Here is a 27,717-nt window from a genome sequence, read left to right as displayed (position 1 = left end):
TTTCGTCTTTCAGTTCTTTGCGTTCGCTTCATCTTAAATGTTTTTTTTTTACATTTAACAGATCTCATTAGATAAAAGCTTTGACAAAGAGGCATCCGGACACGAAACGATAGCTCCGTTTTCTCTTCACTGATGCTTGTCAGACCTGCCGAGATTGCCCAGCATTTTCTGTTTTTGTTTCGTATAATCTCATGTTTATTATGAGATCAGCTGGAAGTGAATACTGTACGGGGCTACTCAAAGATGAGGGAGGCTAATGGGACGTGCAAGAACCATGGTGCCATTAAACAAGATGCTGGAAAACTGAAGCCAAAATCAGTCCGTATTCCATGTGACCTGTTTACAGAGGCTGGACCTGCATTTGTGTTTTTATATCATGCAATTACTGGTCGGTCTTTTGATATTGACCACAGTTTGCATTCATGTGGGAATCACAGGGAGGTTGAAACAGGGCTAGTCAACCTGGAGACCCCACCTGGCTGCGGTTTCTATGGTGATTGCGACGTCACCGCGCTGGGTATGATCCTTTGATCGGTGACGTAATTACTGGCCCATGGGACTATGCCGGCACACGCAGGGGGCGTGCTCGCTCAATAACAAGAAGAAGGGGCGTGGTCCGTTCTGTGACGCAGTTGTGCTCTCTATGGCAATGGCGGTCGTGACTGGTTGCTCTCTACGGCGTTTTGTGTTTCAAACTCGCGCACCGTTCGCCGCTGCTTATCACAAGAAGGTAACAGGGCCGCGCAAGTGGGAACGGCGCCGTTGACGTTCGAGGGCCTCTCGGCCCAGCTTCAGTGATCCGAAAGGGTCTCCTGTTGCAGTGGGGCGGGCGGTAGAGAAATAAACACGGCTGAATGCTGCAACCAACCCGAGGGCATTGAGCAACCTTTCCTCAGGACCACTACCCTGATGGAATAATGTAGTGGTGGAGTAATCCTGAGCTTGACTGTTTTCAGTATTGGAGAGAAAGTTGTGACCTAGAATACCTGCAGTGCAGAAGGAGGCCATTCGGCCTATCGAATCTGCACTGACCCTCTGAATAAGCATCCTACTCCCCCAGCCTATTGTAACCACGCCTAACCTGCCCAGTGTTGCCAAATGAGTTTTCAAAAAGGAGCTAAACTAACACGTAAAACGTGCTAGATCAGTATTCCTCAAATTGTACGAATTCTCAAGGCATGTAACATAGGTATGATTTTACATAGTTTTAAAATTATTTACTCGAGTAAAATGGGCTTCCTACGACATTAAATAATTACTTGCCTTGATTACTCTAGAGATCAAAGGCATCCCAATCTACTTCAATATCAGCGGCACTACTGCAGGTAGCCTGGTTGTGAGTAAGTTGACCCCGTGTTGCTGAAGAGCTGTCCTTTGCTTCCATGGTTGTAAATTTTCTTGACAACATTAGTAGGTAATTCATAAGTGGTGCAATTCTCTTTAAGCCATACTTCTCAGAAATGATTGCATTCAGTGTGGAGGTTTTCATCCTGTTTCAAAGCTTGCATTTAATTAGGTTCATATGGCTGAAGCAATGCTCTACATCAGCATTAGAATGTGGCAAGATGAGGGCTGTCAAGGCAACTTCTGATAACTTTGTAAGGATTCTCACTTGAAGAGTCTCTGTAATTAGCTACCTCAGCCCAAAAGTGCAATGTGTTGCCATTCTCACTCCACTTTGAGTGATGGATTTTTTTCCACTGGAAGCAACGTGGGTAAGATAGCTTGGATCATCACCCACAAACAGCTTTGATAGTTCAATTATGTCAGGCTTGATAGGTTTTAAACACTCAGAGACACTTGGCAACGATACTGACTGCAACACACCAACATTATTGGCAGACGTTGGCGAAGCTGTTTCACAAGTTCCACCACAAAGTTAATGCACCTTTCTCGAATGCGAGTTTCTGAGATCACAAAGAAGTTACACTCAGATACCATCTTTTCACATTCGTACCCCAAGTAAGGCTTCGGGTGTAAGTGATTTTTCAATCACGGTGTCAACCAAAATCTATTTGCCAGGAATGACTACCTTAGAACACACAGAATCAAGTAAGTACACCAAATCTCTTAGCAACTTTGTTGGATCCTGAGTTTCCGATTCAAAGTTCTTATTTACTACTTGCAGTTCTCGTAAGATAGGTTTCAAGAATGTAAGCAGAACATAATTCTCCTTGTCTGAGAACATTGCATACAACAACTCTGCTGTGTAGCAGCATTCTTGAAATCGAGTGAGGTCGAAGAGAAGTTTTAATTCATTCCACTAATTCAAAATTCTTGTGACTGCAGCCTCGACTGAGAGCTATTGCGTTGCACTGACCTGCACTAATTTCAGAGGATTAAGTCCGTCATTAAGAACACCATATAGTTCTCTGTACTTAAGCTGCCGAAGCGCTGAATGCAAAAACCAGTTGTAAGTGTTCTTTATCATAAAATCAAGGTTGTGTGGCATACATTCACTTGCTGCATGAGACACTGCCAGCTGAATGGAGTGACAAACACACTTTATGAGAATTAAATGTGGAAGTTCTGACTTTAACTTGGTGTACACTCCATTATTAATACCAACCATTACTGAGGCATTGTCTGTTCCCAGTGCAAGAAGGTTCTGCAAATCTAATCTGTGTTTCTTTAAAGAAGCTTTCAAGGCATCACAAATAGCTTCTGCATTACATTCATTAAGTTCAATGAAATCTAGGAAGCTCACAACAACTCGTTACTTGGCATCAGAGTAATATCTAATCACCAATCCCAACACCTTAAAGGTGGATATGTCATTGCTTTCATCAATTATTAAACTAAATTTCCTCTGCCCAATGTCAAGCACCAGGTTCTTGTCAAAATGGGGTGCTAGCACATTTTGAATAACTCCAATGCACTTTGACCTCTTAATTTTGAGGTCACTGCATGCTTTACTGTCACTAAAACAGGCTTTGCAAACATCATTTAAATGGTCTGCCACCCTAACTGAACAGTGCCAGTTTTCCCTCTGTTCTTTTAGTGTCATTTGATACACTTTTGAAAGGCAGCACACATTGACGCTGTGAGCTGAATGGCTCCTCTGCCTTCTTGTGCTTGTCTGCATTCCTGTGTCTTTCTATATCACTTAACTTGGCCGATATTATGCACTTGCAGTATTTACAAAAACATTTTCTGTTGTCTCCTTCAACTCTATTCAGCCAGTTTTTGTATCTAATGTCACTTAGCCACTCAGCACGGAAACGTTGTGCATACTGGGTCTTCCCCATTATAAGGCATTTTCAAAAGACTTGACCCTCTACAAGGTGTGCGGGTGCGGCCCAGCCATGAGGATGTTCACGACTGAATCAGGCAGGACCAGGACACGTAAGGGTACGGCGGGGAGTCGCGACTGAATACAGGATTAGTATACGTACGTGGAGTCATGACTTGAGTCCAGGAACAGGACACATAACTGATACCCGTCAAAGAAGCTGGCATCGTGTGTGAATGCACTCATCCATGTAACGTTTTGGTATCTTACAGTGTCAATATCAGCCTGCAAGTGTATTTTTATTTAATTTCTATTTAGTTTGTGTCGTGTTGTAATAAATACACTGAAGGTGAAAATGCGCTAAATTTGGCGCTGGAACTGGTGAAAAGTGCTAAAATAGCGCTGTGGCACAATATGAAAAAGGTTTGCGCTAATTAGGAGAAAAAAGCGCTAGGTCTAGCGCGAAAAGCGCTAAGATGGCAACCCTGAACCTGCCCATCTACACCGCAGCACCTGGAGGAAACCCACAGGGGCGACCTACAAACTCCCTGCAAACAGTCACCCAAGGTCGGGATTGAATCTGGGTCCCTGGTGCTGTGATGTAGCAGTGCTAACCATTATGCCACCATGCTGCCCATTGTGGATGGGGTTGGAGGGAGGAGAAGGATTGGAATGGGTGGGTAGAGAAATTTATGGATTCCCCTTCACGACCATTGGGCCTCTTAAAGCAGTTTGCAGCCAAAGGAAATACTTTACTGCCTGGTCACTGGTATAATGCAGGAAACAAAGTAACCAATTTGTGCACAGCAAGCTCAATTTAATTGAGTTTTCCTTTATTGTCCATATTAATTCAGGGTACATTGCTTGTTAATATGAATAATAAAAGAAAGAAAATTATCCAATTGCAGATTATCCTAGATTATAAAAAGGGCAGCATGGTGGCGCAGTGGAAGCACTGCAATCTCATGGCGCCAAGGTCCCAAGTTCAATCCCGGCTCTGGGTACTGTCCGTGTGAAGTTTGCACATTCTCCCCGTGTTTGCGTGGGTTTCGCCCCCACAACCCAAAGATGTGCAAGGTAGGTGGATTGAACACGCTAAATTGCCCCTTATTTGGAAAAATGAATTGGGTACTCTTAAAAAAAATTTTTTAATCCTAGATTATAAGAGAAAGGACCTTCTGATGGAGCTGTATAAAATGCTGGTTATGCCACAGCTGGAGTACAATTTCAGTCCTGATCGCCACACGATGGGAAGGGAGTGATTGCACTAAAGAGGGTCCAGAGGTATTCTCCAGGATATTGCCTGGGCTTCAGCTATAAGGAGAGACTGGATAAGCTAGGGTTGTTTTCTTTGGAGCAGAGACGGTTGAGAGGAGCATAAAATGAGGGACATAGATAGGGTGGATAGGAAGGAGCTTTTTCATCCTTGGCAGAGGGGTCAGTAACCAAGGGGCACAGATTTAAGGTAAAGAGTAGGAGGTTTAGAGGGGATGTGAGGAAAAACATTTTCACCCAAGGGGTGGTGGGAATCTGGAACTCGCTGCCTGAAAGTGTGGTGGAGGTAGAGACATTCATAACTTTCAAGAAAAATTTAGATGAGCATTTGAAATGGCATCGCATACAAGGCTACGGATCATGTGTTGGAAAATGGGATTGAAGTAGATAGCTGCTTGATGGCTGGCGTGGACACACATGGCCTTTTCTTGCTGTAAAAACTTATGACTATGACTGCGATCTAACTAATTAAAATGTGTTAACAAGTATTCCAACATTAAAATAATCGATCACTGGATGTATATTCTTGTCCATCAAACTCCTGTTAAAAGTCCTTTTATAGAGAAGGACACAGATGAGTTCAGGAGCCGATTGTTATGCTTGAGGGAATGTAGCCATTGTTCCACCAAATGCATCCAACAGTAATTGTGAGACTAGGAGCGATTCTCATTATTTGTGACACTCTTTACTTTGTCAGAATTCTTCAGCAGTAGACTTCGTCAAAGATCTGCTCAAATACCCTTCCTGCCTGGTTCAATAATCTCTGTACCCTTCAAGAACCTGCTTTTCTGCAGATTCCCACAAACAGCAATGTGATAATGATTCGATTATCTGTTTTTGTCTTGTTGATTGAGGAATTAGTATTCACCAGAACACAGGGGATAATAATGCCCCTGCTCTTTGAAATAATGCCATGGGATTTTCTATGTCCATCTGAGAGAGCAGGCAGGCTTTGATTTAACATATCTTTCAAAAGGTGACAGCACCACCAGTGCAGCATTCCCTCAAGACTGCATTGGAGCATCAACCTTAATTTTTGTGCCCAAGTCCTGTAGTGCTCCCAACTGAGTCATGACTATAAGAAAGGTGGTGTAAAGAATGGGAAAGATAGGGAAAATGAGGGGGACTGACGTGGAAAATGGCAGAGGTCTTCAGATGATGGATGAATCTCTAGGGAAGAATCTGAAGGAGCTTCTTAATTAATGGGGAGTCACAAGCATTTGTATTTTGTAATACATTGATACTCAGTGTTGTAGAGGTAGCCATTGGAGTGCAATTAGCTCTCTTTGGGTGTTTTTGAAAACAGAAATAAGTTGGAGCAAACAGTTTTGTTGATAAATGGTTGAACAATGAGCGCTGTCTTGTGATGTTGGTATGCATTTATTCCATCATTTTAATTTTGCCTTTCTGAGGAGAGGGAGGGAATTAGCTAAATGTGAAGACTACCTTCATATCTGTGGTAGAGGGGTTATTTATTTATTCTTTCACAGGGTGTTGTAGGCCAGGCCAATATTTATTGCCCATTCCTAATTGCCCTTGAGAATGTGGTGGTGAGCTGCCTGCTTGACCTGCTGCAGGCCTTGTGTCAGAACACCCAAGTTACAGTTTGGGAGTTCCAGGATTTTGACCCAAGTACAGTGAAGGAGTGGCTATCATTGAAGTCAGGGTGATGTGTGGCTTGTCGGAGAATTTACAAGTCTTGTTCCCATGCACTTGTTGCCCTTGCCCCTCGAGGTGATGGCAGTCACAGGTTTGAAGGTGTTGAAAGAGCCTTGGTGAGTTGCCTCAGTGAGTCTTGTAGATGGTATACACTGCTGCCATTGTGCATTGGTGGTGGAAGGAGTGAATGTTTAAGATGGTGGTTGGGGTGCCAATCAAACTGGCTGCTTTATCCTAGAGTGTTGGAGCTACACTCATCCAGGCAAGTGGTTAGTATTCCATCACACTCTTGTCATCAGTCTCTGGTAAAGTTGCTCGTGAGCCTTTCAGTTGAAGAATGCTGCAAAATGTGGGGGAATCTTAGTAAGAGCAAATTGGATGCTACTGATTAGAAGCTAATGGTAAAAAGTTTACATTGTAGTTTAAAAAAAAATCAAGTTGTGATTTCTTCCCATTCCTGTACAGGTAGTGGACCACTATGAGAATCCCAGAAACGTTGGATCCTTGGATAAGAATTCAAAGAATGTTGGGACAGGCCTGGTTGGTGCACCAGCTTGTGGTGACGTCATGAAACTGCAGGTAAAATTGTTACACGTATGTAACAAAGGGACACACTCGTCAATTTTGTTCCCAGTATGGGTTGGGATGGGTCCAAGTTTCAGTGCCTTTTTGACTAACGGTGTAACAGATGGTCTCTGTGACTGGGTTAAGCGAGTTAAGAGTTTCTACTCGTGATGGGATGTGCTTCCGTTGTCACAAGCTGGGAGGGTGCAGACGGTGAAGATGACGGTCCTCCCGAAATTTCTGTTTGTATTTCAGTGCCTCCCCATTTTTATTCCGTGGTCCTTTTTTAAACGGGTCAACAAAGCGATCACTGGCTTTGTTTGGGCGGGCAAGACCCCGCGAATAAGGAAGGTAATGCTTGAGCGGAGTCGGGGAGAGGACGGGCTGGCGTTGCCAAATTTTAGTAACTATTACTGGGCGGTGAATATAGCCATGATCAGGAAGTGGGTGGTGGCAGGAGGGTCGGCATGGGAGCGTATGGAGGCGACTTCATGCAAGGGCATCAGTCTGGGGGCATTGGTAACTATGCCTCTGCCGTTCCCGCCGGCACAGTACTCCACCAGCCCCGTGGTGGTGGCAGCCCTGTGAGTCTGGGGCAATGGAGGAGATATGTGGGAGCAGATGGAGCATCGGTCTGGTCCCCAATCTGTAATAATTACCGGTTTGCCCCGAGAAGTATGGATGGGGGATTCCGGATATGGCAGAGAGCAGGGATTGAGGATGGGGGTTATGTTTATAGAGGGGAACTTTCCGAGTATGAGGGCGCTGGAGGAGAAGTTTGGGTTGGCGAGGGGAAACTAATTCAGGTACCTGCAGGTGCAGGACTTCCTATGTAGACAGGTGTCAACCTTCCCGCTTCTACCACCAAGGGGGATTCAGGACAGGGTAGTGGGAGAGGGGAGCGTCTCTGACATTTATAAGGAACTTATGGGGTCAGAGGAGATGCAGACAGAGGACCTGAAGCGCAAGTGGGAGGAAGAGCTGGGAGGAGAGATAGAGGATGGTCTATGGGCGGACGCGTTGAGTAGTCAACGCGTCCACAACATGTGCCAGGCTCAGCCTGATACAATTCAAGGTCGTTCGTCGGGCTCACATGACAGTGGCCCGGATGAGCAGATTCTTTGGGGTGGAAGACAGGTGTGCAAAGTGCGCGGGAGGACCGGCGAACCATGTCCACATGTTCTGGGCATGTCCGAAGCTTAGGGATTCTGGCAGGGGTTTGCAGATGTCATGTCCACAGTGTTAAAAACAAGGGTGGCACCGAGTCCAGAGGTGGTGATTTTCGGGGTGTTAGAAGATCCGGGAATCCAGGAGGAGAAAGAGGCAGACGTTCTGGCGTTTGCTTCCCTGGTAGCCCGGAGACGGATACTATTAGCTTGAAGCGACTCAGAGGCCCCAAAGTCAGAGACCTGGCTATCTGACATGGCTAGCTTTCTCTGTTTGGAGAAAATCAAGTTCGCCTTGAGAGGGTCTATGTTAGGGTTCGCCCGGAGGTGGCAACCGTTCGTCGACTTTTTTGCGGAAAATTAATAGTCAGCAGAGAGGGGGGGGGGGGGCTTCAGAAATGGGAATTGATATGAAGTCCAAACACCTTCCCAGTTTTGTGGTGCTGTGGTTCTAGAGAAGATTTGCTTTTCTGTAATCACGATTTCATTATTGCATTTCTTAGTATTTGGCTTAGTTGAACAGTCAGTTGAAAAATGAAATGAAAACCGCTTATTGTCACGAGTAGGCTTCAATGAAGTTACTGAAGTTAGTGATCTTTCTAGTGGATTCTTTCATTTTATAACTCTCAATCCTATTTCATCGTGTTTGTCTGATCTGGAATTCTCCAATAATAGATGCACCATTCCTAATCTCCTGTCCCATCTGATAATTCAAGCCACTTTATTCCTGAGAGGTCTGGACTACATTGAGGGCAAATAGCTTCTCCCTTCTTTGAGAATGTATCCAGTGTGTTGCACTGGTGTGGAGAGATTACTCCCTAATCACCCGCTTGAAGTTGCAGGTTGGAATGTTTAATACAATTCTGCCTGGTTAATGCCCAAATTGTGACTTTGGTTTCAAGCGTCGTGATAGAGATTATAACTCAAGGAGGGCAAAGATTACAGCTTGTGTATTTGACGATTTCTCTTCTGTAGATTGAAGTGGACGATAATGGGAAAATTGTTGATGCAAGATTTAAAACGTTTGGCTGTGGATCTGCAATTGCTTCTAGTTCGCTGGCTACAGAATGGGTGAAAGGGAAAACGGTAAAGATACATCAAACTCAACCTTGTGACAGTCTTTGAAGTACCTCGGTAGAAATGTTACAGAAGGAACCAAAATACACATTTTTAATTATTAAATACTAATCTCACTCATTGATAATAGGTTTGTAACTACCCATGGCATTAATAGCCCCTCACTAGCAGATGATTTATGTTGACAAATAACCTCTTTCCCCAATTCCGGTTTATCTAACATCCCATGGATTGTCCATTGTATGATTGAAATTTTGTAAAATGCATTGTGAATGCATGGTATTTCTTTCTTTCACCACAGCAGTAGAGACAGCCTGAAAACATTGGGGGCAATGTAGAAAAAGTTCCGCTGCTCTCTCCTAGATGGAGGTTTAGTAACAGGAATTAGCAGTGCCAAAATCTCCAAAGCTAACACTTTAAAGATAAGACAAGAAAATAACTTGTTCATGTAGCAATGGAAAAGTGGGAAAAGCATTGTCCGATTCTGATCTGAGTGGGAACCTTGTGGTGTATGCTGATGGACCATTGCACTGTACTATGGAGGAACATCGTAAAATCTCATCAAAATATTAGACCTGTTTCTGCTGTATCTTGTAAAGTTATTGTCTGTTTTGTGATATTTTTGTGCCTCTTGTTTAAATGCTCAGTTTGAAGAAATTATCATTGGCCTTCATTCAATTGCAGGTTGATGAAGCCTTGATGATTAGGAACACAGACATTGCTAAGGAGCTATGTCTTCCTCCAGTCAAACTGCACTGCTCAAGTAAGTTTGGATTCATTTTATAGTGATGCCAATCAGATGTGACAGATTTGTTTGGTGGCAGAAACAACTTGAATTTGTATGGTGCATTAATATTTCAACACATCACAATTGTTTCCAATTATAATTGGCTATTCTTTAAAGAAATTTTTTTATAACACATATCTCCCAAAGCTTCAGAGTTGAGGAAATCAAACCTGAAAGGCAGTAACCTGGCTGAAGCTTTTAAGACTTCTGATGTTGGTGGGGTGGATGGATTGGGGGAGAAAATTCCAGAGTTGGACAAGGTGACTGAAGGCTCAGTCACCAGTGGCAGAAGAGAGGAAACTCGATGGAAAGCAGAGGGTGCAGTTTTGGGTTTCTAAAATATTTCCCCTCTATTGGAAAACCAAGGTAGTTTTAAGGGAGTTAGATTTGTATTGACAAACATTGGAAATAAGGTATCGTTTTAAGTGTGTTTAATTTAATGTTTTTGTGCCTGGAAGAGTTAGATTCAAGCTGGACAAAGGGTTTGTATGTGTGGGGGTTGGTTAAGTTCCACTGTGTTCCTATAGTACTTCGAGAGGGCAACTGCCTGAACAAATAAAAGGCATAAGCATGTGAGTGTTGATTAGCAACTGGGGCCTTTATGCTAGAGAAGCTTTTAATTTTAGTTAGCTACTTTGATTGCCGTAAGAGATAGGTAGTGAGAGAGAGATAGAAGAAGGGTACTCGAAACAGTTGGTTTAGAAGGCTAGAGAGGAAACTTCTCTCTTGACTTTGATGGAAGAAAATAAAGTTAATGGTGAGGAAGAATGTTGTGGGTTGCAGGGAGATATAGATAGATTGGGCAGATAAGTGGTAGATGGAATTTAACCCTAAGAAGTGCGAGGTGTTGCACTTTGGATGAAGTACCAAGACAAGACTGAATGGCAGGACACTGGGAAGCTCAGAGGGATCTTGGGGTGCTTGTCCACAGATCCCTGAAGGTGGCAGGACCGATTAATAGGGTAGTTAAGGCATACACGACACTTGCCTTTCTCAGTTGTGACATAGATTATAAGAGCAGGAAGGTTATGTTGGAGCTGTGCAAAACTTTGGTTCGACCACAGCCGAAGTACTAAGTGCAGTTCTGGTTACCTCACCATAGGAAAGAGGGTGGAGTGGAGGGTGCAGTGGAGATTTGCCAAGATGTTGCCTGGAATGGAACATTGAGCTATGAAGAGAGGGTGGATTGGCTTGGGTTGTTTTCTTCAGAGCAGAAAGGCTGAGGGGAGGATGAAGGTGTATAAGATTATGAAGGGTATGGACATGATGGATATAAAGCAATTGTTCCCCTTAGTTAAAGGGTCAGTAACGAGGGGGCCGTGAGGGGCAGGAGGTTTAGAGGAGACTTGAGGAAAAGGTTTTTCACCCAGAGGGCGTTGGGAGTCTGGAATGGGAGGATAGTAGAGGCGGGAAACCTGAACCTTTAAAAAGTACATGGATGAGCACTTGAAATGTCGTAACAAGGCTGTAGGGTTAGTGTAGATTTAGTGTAATTTGTTGATGCAGACTCAATGGGCCAAAGGGCCTCTTCTGTACTGTATGACTCAAAAGCCATACCACGGAGTAATGGTAAAGCAGTGCAGAGATCTAAAGAGCAGCTAATTAAGTAAATTATAAAAATGAAGCATCCAAGAAGTCTTTTGAGGTTAAAAGTACTAGAACAGAGAACTGTTCAGTAAAGACAGTCCGAGCTGAGAAGAAGGTCAAGATGCCAGAACGATATCTGATGCGATTTTCAGGTTTGTGAGATTTTACTGCAGCCTGTGGAACATGAGTTGCAAGAACTATGGAGATAGGTGGCTGGATCTCAGGAGTTTCGGGGAATATCGTAGTTTCGTTAAGGGTGCCACTGGCTCCTGACACAACCTTTGTTACGGTACTACAGCAGATTTTTAGACACCCAAAGCGAAGGCAGCACACCAGTGTGACCGATATGAACATGACCAGTCCGTGTATAAAATAGGCTCCCCAGGTATTTCCCACTAGCCACTCTAGCCAGCTACTTCTTTTTGTGGGTCCCTGTCTGAAGTTATCCAGTTGTTCCCTGATATTGTGAATGGCCTCTGTAATATTATAGGATTCATCTATGACATGGGTGATACATTTATCTCCTATGATTGTACACACTCCCCCTTGTTGGGCTAACTGGTAGTCTACTGCATACCGTGTCTGTTGTGCATATAATCTGAGTTCAGCCATTTCTTGGTTGACAGCCTCTAGCGCTTTTGAGGTACTGTTTCCCAAGATTGTTAATCCACAAACAATTACATTTCTGTTCTTAGCACTAATCACTCCTGCTGCTCCCCCCAGAGACAGAGTCCCAAGGAACCCGTACCCCAGGGATGATCCTAATGTGCCCGGGGTTTCCCAATCAGTGCAGAATTCCTTGCTGATAGCCCGGGTCACTATTCTTCTCCGCATATGTCCCTTCTGAGGGCATGGTACGGTGAGTGGTCCTATGGTTCCCACTGCAAAAAAGCCTGGGAGATCTAGTGTTTCTGTCGTGTACGTTCCATTGAAGAGGAACACATATCCCTCCTTTGCCCGGTAGCATGTAGTGTCCTGATTATGAGTCAGCCTGTATTCCCAATTTCTCGGTTCCCCTGACTCCCCGTTTGATTCCACTGGTAAGTATCAAACGGGTATGTCCATGTGGCTGAGCTTGCGTGAGTCCCATTGCACTGTCCACACAGGTGCTGTCTTCCTGCGGTTATGTTCATGCATTTTAGTTCATTGCAGGTGCAAGTAAACTGTCCTTTATTAACCCGACAATGCTGGCGGATGCACTGCGTCTGTATGCAAGAATTATTTGTGGGGACCAGGGTATAGGCACATTCCCTGCCCTGTGAAACAAAGCGGATAGCTTGCTGTATCTTGACCAGCTTTCCCTCCCTCCTTTTGGAGCTCCCCGCCCCCAGAGTCGGTGGGATTTACAAGTTTCACGCATCTCCCCTGTATCCCCTTTTTATACTTTCCGATTTCTCCCTTACAGGGTGCACCTGATGTATCAACTGTATATAAATTGCTCGGGATCCACCCGGGGTAGCTACAAATAGGGCTTCTACCGACTGCGCTAATGGGTAGCATACAATTCGATTCCCGTGTAAGTTTATGTGGGCTTTGTAAAATAGATTATCCTCTAGCCCAGTCAAATTTACAGTCACGACAACGCAAAGTATCATAATCACACCCGTGGTTACACACATTTTTACAACGAGCAAGTATCAATTCTAACACTATAGTTTATAATCTGTCTGTATGCTTGGTTGCAGAACTGTTCTACACTTTCCGAGTACACTGGTCCTTCGCTCGCGGTCTCCTCCTGTGTTTGGGGGAAAGCAATCGGATTAGTTCATTCATGTTCAGGTTTATACAATTTTAGCTGGCTCCAGTGTTTCCATGTTCCCTTCCCTCTTATGTCAATACAGGCACAGGTGTCTCCATTAATTATGACTTCATATGGCCCATTCCATTTTGGGGAAAATCCTGGCTCAACAGGTCGTGTTTTTATTAGGACGCGACTTCCCGCTGCTGGGACATCAGAGAATATTTCAAGCTCCCTTTGTGCGCCTTTTTGTTCCTGATTGTCTTTTACGAATTTGCGCATCCCTTTTAGCTGGGTGCTCAGTTCCGAAACATATCTCCTGATTCTGTCTTTTAGCGGACCTACATCGGTCCCACCTGTTATGATGCTTTCTGGTAATTGCATCGCCCAATTTCCCCGTATTTAACATTTGCACCAAGGTGTGCTTGGTGTGGAGGATTATGTTCCCTGCCATCACTACTGGTTCGCTAATTCTTACGGCCCAGGCGGCACAATCTAAAGCGGCTATGCATCTTGGCAACCCGGTGACTGTCGTTCCCTCTGCAGTCGAATAGTACCCTATGGGTCTCCTCTTGTCGCCATGGTCCTGTGTCACTACTGCGGAATAGAATCCTCCCTCATTGCTACGATGGATATGAAAGTCTTTATTCGAATCTGGTAACCCTAGTCCAGGGGCTGATATTAGTTCTGTTTTTAGTTTACTGTAAGCCTCTTCCTGCTCTGGTCCACATTTTACGGGCTCTAACGCTGGTTTTCCCCCTTTGACTAGGCCCTGTATTGGTTCGGCCAATTTTGCGAACCCCGGGATAAAACTTCGGCTATAGTTGAATAACCCTAACACCTTCCTGACCCCGCTTATGGTGACGGGTCGTGGCATTTGTTGAATTGCCTGCTTCCGATCTGCTGGTATTTCTTTAAGTCCTTGGGATATAAGATGTCCTAGATATAGGACCTGTGCCTTCCCGATTTGTGGCTTCTTGGGGCTTACCTTTAACCCTGCAGTTTCTAACTCGTGTAGGATTAGGTACAGTGCTTCCTGGTATCCCGACTTGGACCCTGAAGCTATTAGGATATCGTCTACATATTGTAGGGCCGTGCTGCCCTCTGGTCGTTCTACCCTACTCAGGATGTCACTCATTACCCGATGGAAGATAGCGGGGCTGTTGTGGAATCCCTGTGGTAGGCGAGTCCACGTGTATTGTCTTTCCCCTACTGTAAAGGCGAATTTGTCCTGGGATTCTGGATCCAATGGTAGGTACCAGAATCCGTTGGCTATGTCCAATACTGTGAATATTTTATGTTCCTGCGACAGTCCGTTCAGGATTGTCGAGGGGTTTGCTACAATGGGGTGCAATTTGGGCGTGACTTTATTCGGTCCGGTATAGTCTATCCTGAGTCTATAGCTCCCATCAGGCTTGATTACTGGCCAGGTTGGGGAGTTAGTGGTGCTTGTAGTCTCCCTTGGGATTCCCCTCTCCACTAACCCTTTGACTATTTATACTACGGCCTTTTCTGCCTCTGGCTTAATTGGATACTGTCGGTGGGGCTTATGCTCTGGTCCTGGTACCTTTATCGGGTCCGTTTTAGTCAGTCCAGTATCTAATTTTATCTCCGCCCACACTCTGGGGATGGAAGCACAGATGGCTCCGAACCTGTCTCTAATTCCCAATTTCTGGCGGTGACTGTGGCCACCTTAATGGTTTCCACGTGATTTGTAAGTTTCCCTATTTTAGTTTTCCGACCGTCCTGTCTCGGCCAAATCAATTCTCCTTTTCCACAATCTGTTAAGACTTTATACTCCTTCATTAAATCATTTCCCATTATTGTACCCTCGTTATTTTGGCATACATAGAATCTCATGGGTATAAACAAATTATTTATTTCTACTAACATGGTTTTGCTCAGGTAGGCGGGTGTTTTGTTCCCTCCTATCCCGGTTAGGCGAATCATTTTGTTTGTATGGGGTAAGGGTAGGTTGGTAACGGATATGGATGCTCCTGTGTCCACTAGCATCTCACATTGTCTGCCCCCTACTAGTGCAGACACACAAATTCTTCCCTCCTTTTTACCCTTGTGAGTGGGGGCTGCAGACTGTCAGCCCTGCTGACCTCGGAGGTTCCGTGATCCCTCCGGTTCTGTGGTGGTCCTGGGTCGGGTCGGGGGTCTCCCATGCTTCTCCCAACACACTGCCTCTGAGTATCCGTACTTATTACAGTGGCTGCAATGCTTCCCGCTGTCTACTGGTCTGTCTCCTTTCTGTGGGGCCCCGCAATCCCTCGCATAATGCCCTTGCCGGCCACAATTGTGGCAGGTCAGTTTCGGCTTGGCCCAGTTCCCGTTACTGGGGGTTGCTACTCTTTCTGGTCTTGCTCTGACCTGGGATGTCTCCTTTACCTGTACACCGCTAGCCCACTCTACCAACTTGTCGTAATCCTGGGACACAATCACTCCCATTTTTAGGATAGTCTGGTGGGCACTAGAGAGTCCATCTTTAAAAGCTTAGATGAGTGCCCGATCCCCACGGCATGGGTTCCCTTGCCGTGAGCACTCCTGGTACACGTGGAACAATCGATTCCTGTATTCAGAAGCTCCTTCCCCTTTCTGTTGTCTTGTGGTAGTGATCTTGCTCCAGTTAGTGGGAGCGTTCCCTAACACTCTCTGGATTTCCGTTTTAAATTGGGCGAAGGGGTCCTGCTGTGCATCTATCTCTGCTGTTAAAGCGACGGCATGTGTCCACCGTCTCCCATTATAATCCTGATTGTGTCTAATTCTTGCCAGAATTTGGTGTTTGCGCTTCTGGGTTGTAATTTGCCCAGGGAAGCCATTATCTGCTGTCTCTCACCTGGGGTAAAGGGTTTATAATTCGCTTTTGGCTGCGCATCTGTTCCCCCTCAGGTTACTGCCGCTAAATTGTATTCTAACGCACTCCACCCTGCCGGATGGGCGGTTGGCCCCTGCTGAGTGGGCTCGTAAGGGGGTAGGGGATCGGTTTCCCCCCTCCCTTGTTGTTCTCTCAACACGTGGTTGTGTTTCTCCACTTCCCTTACTCTAGATTCTAATTCCCTGATCTTCTCTTTGTCTTCCTTCCACTTTTCAGTAAAAGTGCCTACTTGTTCAATTAGTCCTGCTAACTGATGTACTAACATTGTCCCTATCTTTTTAGTCTTGTTTCTCTTTGTCTATCCAACCCCTCTGTTGTTCTAAGGTCTGGGATGTGTCCCAGCCGTCCTTCTTCATATTTTTTATCAACGCTTGTCTGTCTGTCATATGTCTCGATAAGAGAACCTGCATATCCCCTTTTTATATAATTGCCTGCCATCTCGCAGACTTCAATACCCCCGGTTACTATGAGTAAAATGTGCTCTCTACTGGAGGGACTTCACTACCCCCCCAGACACTATTACTACCATAGCACCGTCTGTACGGCCGCAGCTGCCGCCTAGCAAAGTGTGCTCTCTACTGAAGGGACTCCCATTACCCCCCCAGCCACTATTACTATTCCAGCGCCGCGCTATCGCTACCGTCGCTCAGGGGTTGACTTGTACTCACGGTGTCCACTATTACCACCTCGGCAACGTGCTTCTCCACCGGAGTTCTGCTCTAGGTCTGAGTTGATCAGCTCCTTTTCCGCACCGCTAATAAGACATTTGACAGCCCAGTACCTAACTTATGCTCTACTTTCATACAACAACTCTGCGTTTGTTCGCCACTACAGAGTTCGGGGTTAGCCGATTTCTGTCACTTGTGCTTCACAATCCTTAGTGCCTTTGGTGCCTCAATACCCACTTCAAATCCTGACCTTCGCGTGAGAGATTCCTCCTCTTGACAGCCAGTCTAAGGCTGGGCGTTTGGGGCAGCACTACCTTGTCTGTTTGTTGATCAGCACAAGCCACAAATCCTTAATACTATCAGCAGATAGTACCAAACTTTATCTATTATGTCACTATACAGTCAAGACTTATATCACTATGCTTATCACTATAGGTACCATATTTTAAACTGCACCTTTTGACCTGTCTGACTCCTGCAGATTCAAAACGATCTTTACCCCGGCTTTCCGATCGAGGCCTTCGATCGGAACTTACCAGAAGTAAAGTCCTGCCGACTACGCCAATATGTTGTGGGAAAATCAACCACTTCGGGAGTCAGACTTGCTGTGTTCAATCAGTGCGGTTTATTGTTACACGAAGTTTCGGGAGAAAGCATACGTACCCCGCGGTACGGTAGCCAACCTTTCTCGTGGTTTGAATGGCAGTCATTCATTTTATACTTTGGGTTCACAATAAGCCCAGGCACAAAACAATTATCACCTTGTTATCTTTAAACAGCCACTTTGGGTTCACAGTGAGCCCAGATACAAAACAATTATCGCCTTGTTATCTTTAAACATATTATAGATTGTACATCGCTATTTGTAAGCGTTTTGCCATTTACACATGGTTATAGTTAAAGAGGTTTTACAGGTAGCAGCAGGAAAGCAGTATCGATTGTCCCTTTGTTTTAGGAAATGGCCCAAGACATTCGTATTAGCATATCATTGTGTACACCTTGGCTGAAGTCAGCTTTATTCAAGCAGTGTCCCGCATTTATGTATTTCTTAATCTTCCTGTCTGGCTCCCTTTGTCCTGGATCTGTTCCTATCTGTCCCACTGGCACCCCGCTGGGCTCCAGGCATCAGTTATGTCTGCTTTATTCTCTGTGTCTCCATCTTGTGTGTCAGGCAGCCATCTTCTGTGCCAAGTGCCCTTCTGAACCATTTCCCACTTCAGGACGACATTCTACTTCCAAACATAATCCCGTACCTAAAAGTACCGGAACCCATTCCCACTGGGCAGCTCATACTCCTCTTCCAGTTCCTTTACGCTCAGAAAGCTGACCTCCTGGGGAAAACCTGTGGTTCCCACAAATCGGTGCCCAAACCGAGGCACCCTCCATCCAACCCCAGGTGCAGCCGCCACTATCCCCACACCCTCAGAGCCGTTACCACCACCGGGCTTGTGGAGTACCTGACTGGCGAGAATGGCAGAGACGCCATCAATGGTGCCCCTAAGCAGAAGCTGCCTCCATCTGTTCTCACACCGACCATTCCTCCATTACCCACTTTCTAACCATGGCTATATTTGCAGCCCACACTTCCGGTTGCGGCTATGCGGAGCTAAGCCGCACGATTCGGCAGCTCCCGCTACCACGGACTTTCGGGCTCGTTAGAGGAGCCCCAACGGAATTTTTTTCGAAGACAACCCGTGGGGAAGGGAAGAGAGAGGTCACCCTTCAACTTTTATGGACCGGACCAGAAGTGAAACGGCCAAAAAAGTGGCATTGGAGCAGTGGGAGAAGCGAGGGAAGAAAAGCAAAATGGCGGCGGCCGGGGACAAAGCGGAGTGCGGGCCGGAGCTGCAGGAGTTCATCAAGCGCTGCTTCGAGGAGCTGCGCAAGGAGATGCTGGCGCCTATGTTGTCGGCAATTGAAGGACTAAGGATGACCCAGAAGGCCCATGAGGTAAAGATCCAGGAGGTACAGAAAAGAGTAAGTGAGAATGAGGACGAGATCTTGGGCCTGGCGGTGAGAGTGGAGGAGCACGAGGCGCTACACAAGAAGTGGGCGGGAAGACTCGAAGACCTGGAGAACAGGTTGAGGAGAAAGAATCTGCGGATCCTGGGTCTCCCTGAAGGAGTGGAGGGGGCCGATGCCGGGGCATACGCGAGCACGATGCTCGGGGCGATGATGGGCGCGGAGGCCCCTTCGAGGCCGCTGGAGCTGGATGGGGCACATCGGGTGCTGGCGAGGAGGCCCAAGGCAAATGAGCCGCCAAGGGCGATGGTGGTGAGATTTCACCAGTTCACGGACAGAGGGTCCTGAGATGGACCAAGAAGGAGCGGAGCAGCAAGTGGGACAATGCAGAGATCAGAATATACCCGGACTGGAGCACGGAGGTTGCCAAGCGGAGAGCGGGTTTCAACCGGGCCAAGGCGGTGTTGCACCGGAAAGGAGTGACATTTGGAATGCTGCAGCCAGCGCGACTGTGGGTCACACACAAGTTTCAACACTATTATTTCGAAACGCCTGAAGAGGCGTGGACCTTCATACAAACCGAAAAGTTGGACTCAAACTGAGGGTTTGTGAGGGTAGGGGGGATGTTTGAGGTTTGATGTGTGATGGTTGTTGTATATAGGGGGTCAATCACGCGCAGGAAATGTTACATGGGCTGGGGGAGAGAGACAAGGCCGCGACAGGAGCTGCGCCAGAGGGGGCGGGGTAGGCTTTGGACAGCGCGGGGTTTTTCCTGCGCTGGGGAAGAAAGGCGGGAAGGGAAATGGAGGAATGCATACTGATTGGGACACTCCCACACGGGGAGGTCAATGGGACGGCAGGGGAAGCCGGGGTCAGCAGGTGTCAGCTGGGGAGTGATATGGGGGGAGCAAAAAAGCTAGACATGGGTTTAGCGGGGCGGGGGGGGGGGGGGGGGGAAGGGTTGCTGCTGCACTGGCCGAAAGGGAATAGGACACAGAAGAGGTGGTTGGGGCGGGGGTCCCCCGGCTGGGGGACTGGAGGGTGAGGGTGGCGCGGACACGGGACTGGCCCAGAAAAGGAGATGGCTAGTCGGGGGGGGGGGTGGAGAGCCCCTCAAATCCAGCTGATAACATGGAACGTGAGGGGCCTGGACGGGCCGGGGAAGAGGGCCCGAGTGTTCGCGCACTTAAAGGGACTGAGGGCAGACGTGGTCATGCTCCAAGAGACACATCTGAAGGTGGCGGACCAGGTCAGGTTAAGAAAGGGATGGGTAGGACAGGTATTCCATTCGGGACTGGACGCGAAGAATAGAGGAGTCGCAATATTGGTGGGAAAGCGGGTGTCATTTGAGGCCAAGACTATCATGGATAATGGAGGGCGATATGTGATGGTGAGCGGTAGGTTGCAGGGGACGTGGGTGGTGTTGGTAAATGTATACGCCCCAAACTGGGATGATGAAGCGCATGTTGGGGCGCATTTCGGACCTGGAGGTAGGAGGTCTGATAATGGGTGGGGACTTCAATACAGTGTTGGACCCAGCACTGGACCGCTCCAGATCAAGGACTGGAAAGAGGCCGGCGGCGGCCAAGGTGCTTAGGGGGTTTATGGATCAGATGGGGGGAGTAGACCCATGGAGGTTTGCTAGGCCGCAGGCCAGGGAATTTTCTTTTTTCTCCAATGTGCACAAAGCCTACTCCCGGATAGATTTCTTTTTTCTGGGCAGGGCGCTCATCCCGAGGGTGGCGGGGACAGAGTATTCGGCCATAGCCGTTTCGGATCACGCCCCGCACTGGGTGGAACTGGAGCAGGGAGAGGAGAGGGACCAACGCCCGCTGTGGCAGCTGGATGTGGGACTGCTGGCAGATGAGGTGGTGTGTGGGAAGGTGAGGGGGTGCATCGAAAGGTACTTGGAGGCCAACAACAACGGGGAGGTGCGGGTGGGGGTGGTATGGGAGGCGTTGAAGGCGGTGATCAGGGGAGAGCTAATCTCCATCAGGGCGCATAGGGAGAAGACAGAGGGCATGGAAAGGGAGAGGTTAGTGGGGGAGATTTTAAGAGTGGACAGGAGATATGCAGAGGCCCCTGAGGAAAGATTACTTGGGGAAAGACGACAGCTCCAGACGGAGTTTGATCTGTTGACCACAGGGAAGGCAGAGGCACAGTGGAGGAAGGCGCAGGGGGCGACCTACGAGTATGGAGAAAAGGCTAGTCGGATGCTGGCACACCAGCTCCGTAAGAGGATGGCAGCGAGGGAAATAGGGGGAGTCAAAGATGGAAGGGGAGCCACGGCGCGGAGTGCGACGAAAATAAACGAGGTATTCAAGGCCTTCTATGAAGGGCTGTACAGATCCCAGCCCCCAGCGGGGGAAGAGGGGATGAGACGATTCCTAGACCAACTGAGATTCCCGAGGGTGGAGGAGCAGGAGGTGGTGGTTTGGGGGCACCAATTGGGTTGGAGGAGCTGAGCAAGGGTTTGGGGAGCATGCAGGTGGGGAAGGCCCCGGGACCGGATGGGTTCCCGGTGGAGTTCTACAGGAAGTACGTAGACCTGTTGGCCCCGCTACTAGTGAGGACCTTTAATGAGGCAAGAGAGGAGGGGACCCTGCCCCCGACAATGTCGGAAGAGACAATTTCTTTGATCCTAAAGCGGGACAAGGACCCACTGCAATGTGGATCGTACAGGCCGATCTCACTCCTCAATGTGGATGCTACGTTGCTGGCAAAAGTGCTGGCCACGAGGATCGAGGGCTGTGTCCCGGGGGTGATCCACGAGGACCAGACAGGATTTGTAAAGGGCAGGCAATTAAACACCAATGTGCGGCGACTCTTAAACGTGATAATGATGCCATCGGAGGAGGGAGAGGCGGAGATAGTGACAGCTATGGACGCGGAGAAGGCCTTTGACCGAGTAGAGTGGGAGTACCTCTGGGAGGTGTTGCGTAGGTTTGGGTTTGGGGGAGGGTTTATCAGTTGGGTTAAGCTCCTTTACAGAGCCCCGATGGCGAGTGTAGTGACAAACTGGCGGAGGTCGGAGTACTTTCGGCTGTACCGAGGGATGAGGCAGGGGTGCCCCCTGTCCCCCCTGTTGTTTGCATTGGCGATCGAACCCTTGGCCATGTCGTTGAGGGAGTCTAGGAAATGGAGGGGGTGGTCCGAGGGGGAGAAGAGCATTGGGTGTCGCTTTATGCAGATGACCTGTTGCTGTATGTGGCGGATCCAATGGAGGGGATGGTGGAGGTCATGCAGACTTTAAGGGAGTTTGGGGAGTTTTCGGGCTATAAGCTCAATGTAGGGAAGAGTGAGCTCTTTGTATTACAGGCAGGGGACCAAGAAAGGGGGATAGGGGATCTACCGCTGAGGAGGGCGGAGGGGAGCTTTCGGTACCTGGGGATCCAGATAGCCAGGAGTTGGGGGGCCCTACATAAACTGAACCTGACGAGGTTGGTGGAGCAAATGGAGGAGGACTTCAAAAGATGGGACATGTTACCGCTCTCGCTAGCGGGTAGAGTGCAGTCGGTCAAAATGGTGGTCCTTCCGAGGTTTCTGTTTGTGTTTCAGTGCCTTTCCATCGTGATCATCAAGGCCTTTTTTAAGAGAGTAGGTAGGAGTATTATGGGGTTTGTGTGGGCGAATAGGACCCCGAGGGTAAGGAGAGGGTTCCTGGAATACAGTAGGGACAGAGGAGGGTTGGCGCTGCAAACCTAGGGAGCTACTACTGGGCAGCAAATGTGGCGATGATCTGCAAGTGGGTGATGGAGGGAGAGGGGGCGGCATGGAAGAGGATGGAGATGGCGTCCTGTAAAGGAACGAGCCTGGGGGCGTTGGTGACGGCACCGCTGCCGCTCTCGCCGACAAGGTACACCACGAGCCCAGTGGTGGCGGCAACGCTAAGGTTCTGGGACCAGTGGAGACGGCACAGGGGTGCAATGGGAGCCTCGGTGTGGTCCCCGATCAGGGGTAACCACCGGTTTGTCCCGGGGAGGATGGACGGGGGGTTTCAGATCTGGCATAGGGCGGGGATTAGAAGAATGGAGGACCTGTTCATTGACGGGACGTTTGCGAGCCTAGGGGCACTGGAGGAGAAGTTTGAGATACCCCCAGGAAATGCTTTTAGATATATGCAGGTGAGGGCATTTGTGAGGCGACAGGTGAGGGAATTCCCGTTGCTCCCGGCACAAGAAATTCAGGACGGTGTTCTCGGGTGTATGGGTCGGGGAGGGCAAGGTGTCGGCAATATACCAGGAGATGAAAGAAGAGGGGGAAGCATTGGTAGAGGAGCTGGGGGAGGAGATTGAGGAGGGGTTATGGGCTGATGCCCTAGGTAGGGTTAATTCCTCCTCCTCGTATGCCAGCCTCAGCCTGATACAATTTAAGGTGGTTCACAGAGCGCACTTGAAGGGGCGAGGTTGGGTAGGTTCTTTGGGGTAGAGGACAGATGTGGAAGGTGCTCAGGGAGCCCGGCGAACCATGTCCATATGTTTTGGTCATGTCCGGCACTGGAGGGGTTCTGGAGAGGAGTGGCGGGAGCAATATCTCAGGTGGTGAAAGTCCGGGTCAAGCCAAGCTGGGGGCTAGCACTATTTGGAGTAGTGGACGAGCCGGGAGTGCAGGAGGCGATAGAGGCCGGCATTCTGGCCTTTGCGTCCCTAGTAGCCCGGCGACGGATCTTGCTAATGTGGAAGGAGGTGAAGTCCGCCAACGTGGAGGCCTGGATAAACGACATGGCTGGGTTCATAAAGCTGGAGAGGATTAAGTTTGCCTTGAGAGGGTCTGCGCAGGGGTTCTACAGGCGGTGGCAACCGTTCCTGGACTATCTCGCGGAGCGTTAGAGGAAGGTCGGTCAGCAGCAGCAGCAACCTAGGGGGGACCGGGGGGGGGGGGGAGGGGGGACATCCTGGGAGGGGGGTGTGGGGGGGGAATGGGGGCTTGCCTGGGAGGGTGGATGAGCAAGACATTACAGGAAGGATTGGAGAAGCTGGCACGTGCGCGGGAGAGCCAGTGTACAAAGCTATGTAACATATCATTTTACCATGTATATGTCTTGCTCTGTGCGATTTCTTGTTATTTTGTTGGCCGGGGGGGGGGCGGTGGTTATTGTTTGTAAGAGTGAAAAATTGTGTTAAAAAACTTTAAGAGATATATTTTTTTTTAAAAAATATTTGCAGCCCAGTAGTAGTTCATTAAATTTGGCAGAGCCAGCCCCCCCACCACATCCCCACTCCAGCAGCACCTTCTTCACCAAGACTTCCCCTCCAAATTCTCACTCACCATCACAAACCTTCCACCCCCTAACCCCCAGATCTGCCGCTGTGTTCCCCATCTCAAACGCTACCCACTTATTTATTAGCACCGCCAATCCCCGCATCTTCACACCCAACCCGAATGAAAAACCTGTCCATCTGAGCCTAATCTGGTCCCCAATCTTCAAATGCGTTTCCTGTAGAATGTTTCCTGTAGAAATGTCACATCCATCTTCAAACTCCTCAGATGTGTGAACATGCGCAACCATTTGACTGGCCCGTTCAGCCCCCTCCCATTCCATGTGACCAGCTTGGTCGGGGGCACCCTGCCCAATCCCCTGGCAATCAACCATACCCCTTTGGCCAGCCCCCGGCTCGCGTCCCGCAACCCGCCAGGCCTGCCCTCTGATGACCACCGTCACCAACTCCCTCCTTATTGCACTTCAACTGTGCCCCCCCACAGAAAAAACAATCCTTTAAAACCCCTTTAAAACTCTAACCATCTGATCACCCCCTACTGTGCTCCCGTAACTAGCTCGCCCAGCCAGCTTGGCAGCCCCGCACCCGGCACCAAACATCTTACCCCCCCCACTGATTTCCCCCCACAATGGTGCAAACAACAATAACACTACAAAGAAGCACCTGAGGAAGGAGCAGCGCTCCGAAAGCTAGTGACATCGAAACAAACCTGTTGGACTTTAACCTGGTGTTGTAAGACTTCGTACTGTGCTCACCCCAGTCCAACGCCGGCATCTCCACATCATGACTACAAAGAAGGGGGTGGGTGGGGGGGGGGGGGGGGGGGGGGGGGAGTGCACTCACCCTCCACCGTCCTCTGGCCTCCCAACCAAGCACTCCCTGAAAGTGCTGAACAGCCCCAAAGAAAAGAAAAGTTCTCCCCTGGACATCACCCAAGACAGAAGAACCCAACACAATACAACGAAAGAGGGACAGGGAGAACCAATACCACCTCACATTCCCTCCAAAGTTCTATGTCCTCCCTCTCCAGCTGGTTCATTGTCTCTCAAGACCTCCATTGCCTCCACCGGTGTTCCAAAGTAGTATTTGCGTCCGTTGTGGGTCACCCAAAGGTGGGCCGGGGACAACATCCCAATCTTCACCCCTTTTTTAAAAAATATTTTTTTTTTTGACAAATTTAGAGTACCCAATTCATTTTTCCGAATTAAGGGGCAATTTAGCGTGGCCAATCCACCTCAGCTACACATCTTTGGGTTGTGGGGGTGAAACACACGCAGACACAAGGGAGAATGTGCAAACTCCACACGGACAGTGACCCAGAGCCAGGAACGAACCTGGGACCTCGGCGCCGTGAGGCAACAGGGCTAACCCGCTGCGCAACCGCGCTGCCCTTCTTCACCCCTTCTTAAAAAGCCTTGACTTGGTTGAATCCGGCTCCCACTTTGCCAGATCCACACCCAGGTCCTGATATACCAAAAGCTCATGGCCTTCCCAGGTACATCTCGTCTGCCTGGCCCACCGCATGATCTTCTCTGTCCGGAAACCAATGTAGCCTCACCACCATTACCCTCGGCGGCTCATTCACCTGCGGATTCCTGCTAAGCACCTTATGTGCCCGACCAACCTTCAGGGGCCAGTCAAAGGCCCCCTCACCCATTACCTTCTCCAACATCTTGGGCACATAAGAGCCTGTGCCTGCGCCCTCGATGCCCTCCGGCATCCCCACTATCCTCTGATTCTGCCTCCAGGAGCAGTTCTCCAAATCCTCCACTTTCTCAAGCTGCTTCTGAGTCTCCCTCAGCATCCCAGCTTCGGCTGCCAACGAGATAAACTGCTCCTCGTGCTCCCCCACTGCCTCCTCCTCCTTCTGGATCGCCTGGTTCTGGATCTCCAGCCTCCGCTCCACGCGGTCGATCCCTGCTTTCAGCGGGTCTACCATTTTGCCAGGTCCTCCTAAGCCTCATTCCTCTGTTGGCTGAATTTCTGGTTAAAGTCAACCAACAGGGCCGCACGGTGGCGCAGTAGTTAGCACTGCTGTCTCACGTAGCCAAGGTCCCAGGTTCAAAACCGGCTCTGGGTCACTGTCTGTGTGGTGTTGGCACATTCTCCCAGTGTCTGCGTGGGTTTCGCCCCACAACCAAAGGTGGGTTGGCCACGCTAAATTGCCCCTTAATTGGAAAAAATGAATTGGTGACTCTAAATTTTTTTTTTTTAAAGAAAGTCAACCAACTGCTCCATCGACCATTATGTTGGTAGGGCCAACCCACCTTCCGCCATCTTGCCCTGTGTCACATGAAGAGTTTCTAGCTCCTGCAGCTCCTTACTTCTGGACCTACGTCTGGTCCACGGATCCAACCACCGACCTCACCAGTGGAATATACCTTTGCTCCACCACCTCTGCACCTTTTTCCTCCAAAACATCCACCGCCACCGAGGAAAAGGACCCCAAAAAAATGCCTCGAGCGGGAGTTGCTAAATGTGCGACCTCTCACACCATGGCTGCCACCGAATGTCTTCACCTGTGTATCTTAACATTATAATTTGACATGCCATTAACTGGGAGGTGAAGCTGGGGTAAACTTGTCATCTGAAAGCTGATTGCTTCTGATAATTATGTTGCTAGTAGGTACTTTTATCAACAGAAGACAGAACATTCCTGCATACTAGAAACAATAGTGCAAACACTGAATGTACTCTTTGCTTTTTAGCAGATCAGCGCTGAACTTGTTCATGTCACCTTGCCCGAACCACTATTTGAGAGGAGTTAACGCACTTAAAGTTGGCAGAATGTTACTCAAAAACATTTGTGCCAAGGCATTTGTCTGCTATTACTGTTGATTTATTACTACACAAAAATGTTGATTTAAAAATGCAATTAAGGTGCATAATTGTGTGTTGCTAACGGTTTAGGCAACCTGCTTGATGTAATTACTTAGACCCTCACTATGCTGACAGTGATTTAAATGGTCGCACATTTACTTCTGATTCAGAAGCTTTTAGGCTCAAAGTCCACTCCAGGACATTACATATTCTTGACTGTCCTTTAATGCAGTTACTTTCCTTTATCATCTACTTAAAGATCAAGGCAGCAGAGTCACATTGGCTTCTCTCAGTTGGCGCACATTGTTTGTGGAGCGAAAGAACTCTGATTTTCGGCACTGCAGCTCCAATACTTTTTATTATGACAAGCCATTCAACTGGTCTGGTTCTGACCTTACAGAATATATAAACTCCATTATTATGGCCGTTATCATTTCAGAATCTGTCTCTCTTCAAAAATGTTCTTTATTTTATGAATTTAAAGTACCCACTTCATTTTTTTCCAATTAAGGGGCAATTTAGCGTGGCCAATCCACCTACCCTGCACATCTTTTGAGTTGTGGGGGTGAGACCAATGCAGACACGGGGAGAATGTGCAAACACCACATGGACAGTGCCACAGGGCTGGGATCGAACCCGGGTTCTCGGTGCCATGAGGCAACAGTGCTACCACTGCGCCGCCCAATCTCTCTTCAAAATAGCTGTGTTGGAATCGAGGGCGATTGAAGCAGATTCAATTGAGAGAAAATGTGTGGCTCATTTAGTTTCTTAAGAAGACACAATCTAGTAGATGTGAATTTAAGCTACACAATTTAATTGCTTCTCTTTGTTTCAGTGCTGGCAGAAGATGCAATCAAAGCTGCTCTGGCTGACTATAAAGTGAAACAACGGAAGAAGTAAACCGATTCGAACTACAAATTGTAAATGTCACCATGTTTCTCCAGCAACTAAGGGCACAACTATTACAGTGACCCAATTGTGTAGGGGAATTTCAATAAGCTAAGGGGAAAAATACTTAGATAAATGTTGCATTGTAAGAAAGACCATCAGTTTATTAAATGGACTCTTAATGTGTGATTCAA

At 48.1% G+C, this 27,717-nt stretch overlaps 1 protein-coding gene across 1 annotated transcript; it reads left to right on the top strand.

Moving 5' to 3' along the window:
* Positions 1–554: 554 nt before the first annotated feature.
* Positions 555–27,717, top strand: iscua (iron-sulfur cluster assembly enzyme a). Its single transcript, XM_072495899.1, has 5 exons — positions 555–730; positions 6,632–6,745; positions 8,872–8,982; positions 9,658–9,736; positions 27,471–27,717. The coding sequence occupies exons 1-5, from the start codon at positions 644–646 to the stop codon at positions 27,533–27,535; spliced, it is 456 nt and encodes a 151-aa protein (XP_072352000.1). The 5' UTR covers positions 555–643; the 3' UTR covers positions 27,536–27,717.

Source organism: Scyliorhinus torazame, chromosome 1 (genome assembly GCF_047496885.1).
Source record: "Scyliorhinus torazame isolate Kashiwa2021f chromosome 1, sScyTor2.1, whole genome shotgun sequence".
Classification (NCBI taxonomy): domain Eukaryota; kingdom Metazoa; phylum Chordata; class Chondrichthyes; order Carcharhiniformes; family Scyliorhinidae; genus Scyliorhinus; species Scyliorhinus torazame.
This window is presented reverse-complemented; position numbering and strand designations above follow the sequence as displayed.

Coding starts and splice junctions, on each gene's coding strand:
- iscua (XM_072495899.1), top strand. CDS start 644: ATGGCAATGGCGGTCGTGACTGGTTGCTCTCTACGGCGTTTTGTGTTT. Junction 731..6,631: donor CCGCTGCTTATCACAAGAAG/GTAACAGGGCCG, acceptor ATTCCTGTACAG/GTAGTGGACCACTATGAGAA. Junction 9,737..27,470: donor AGTCAAACTGCACTGCTCAA/GTAAGTTTGGAT, acceptor TCTTTGTTTCAG/TGCTGGCAGAAGATGCAATC.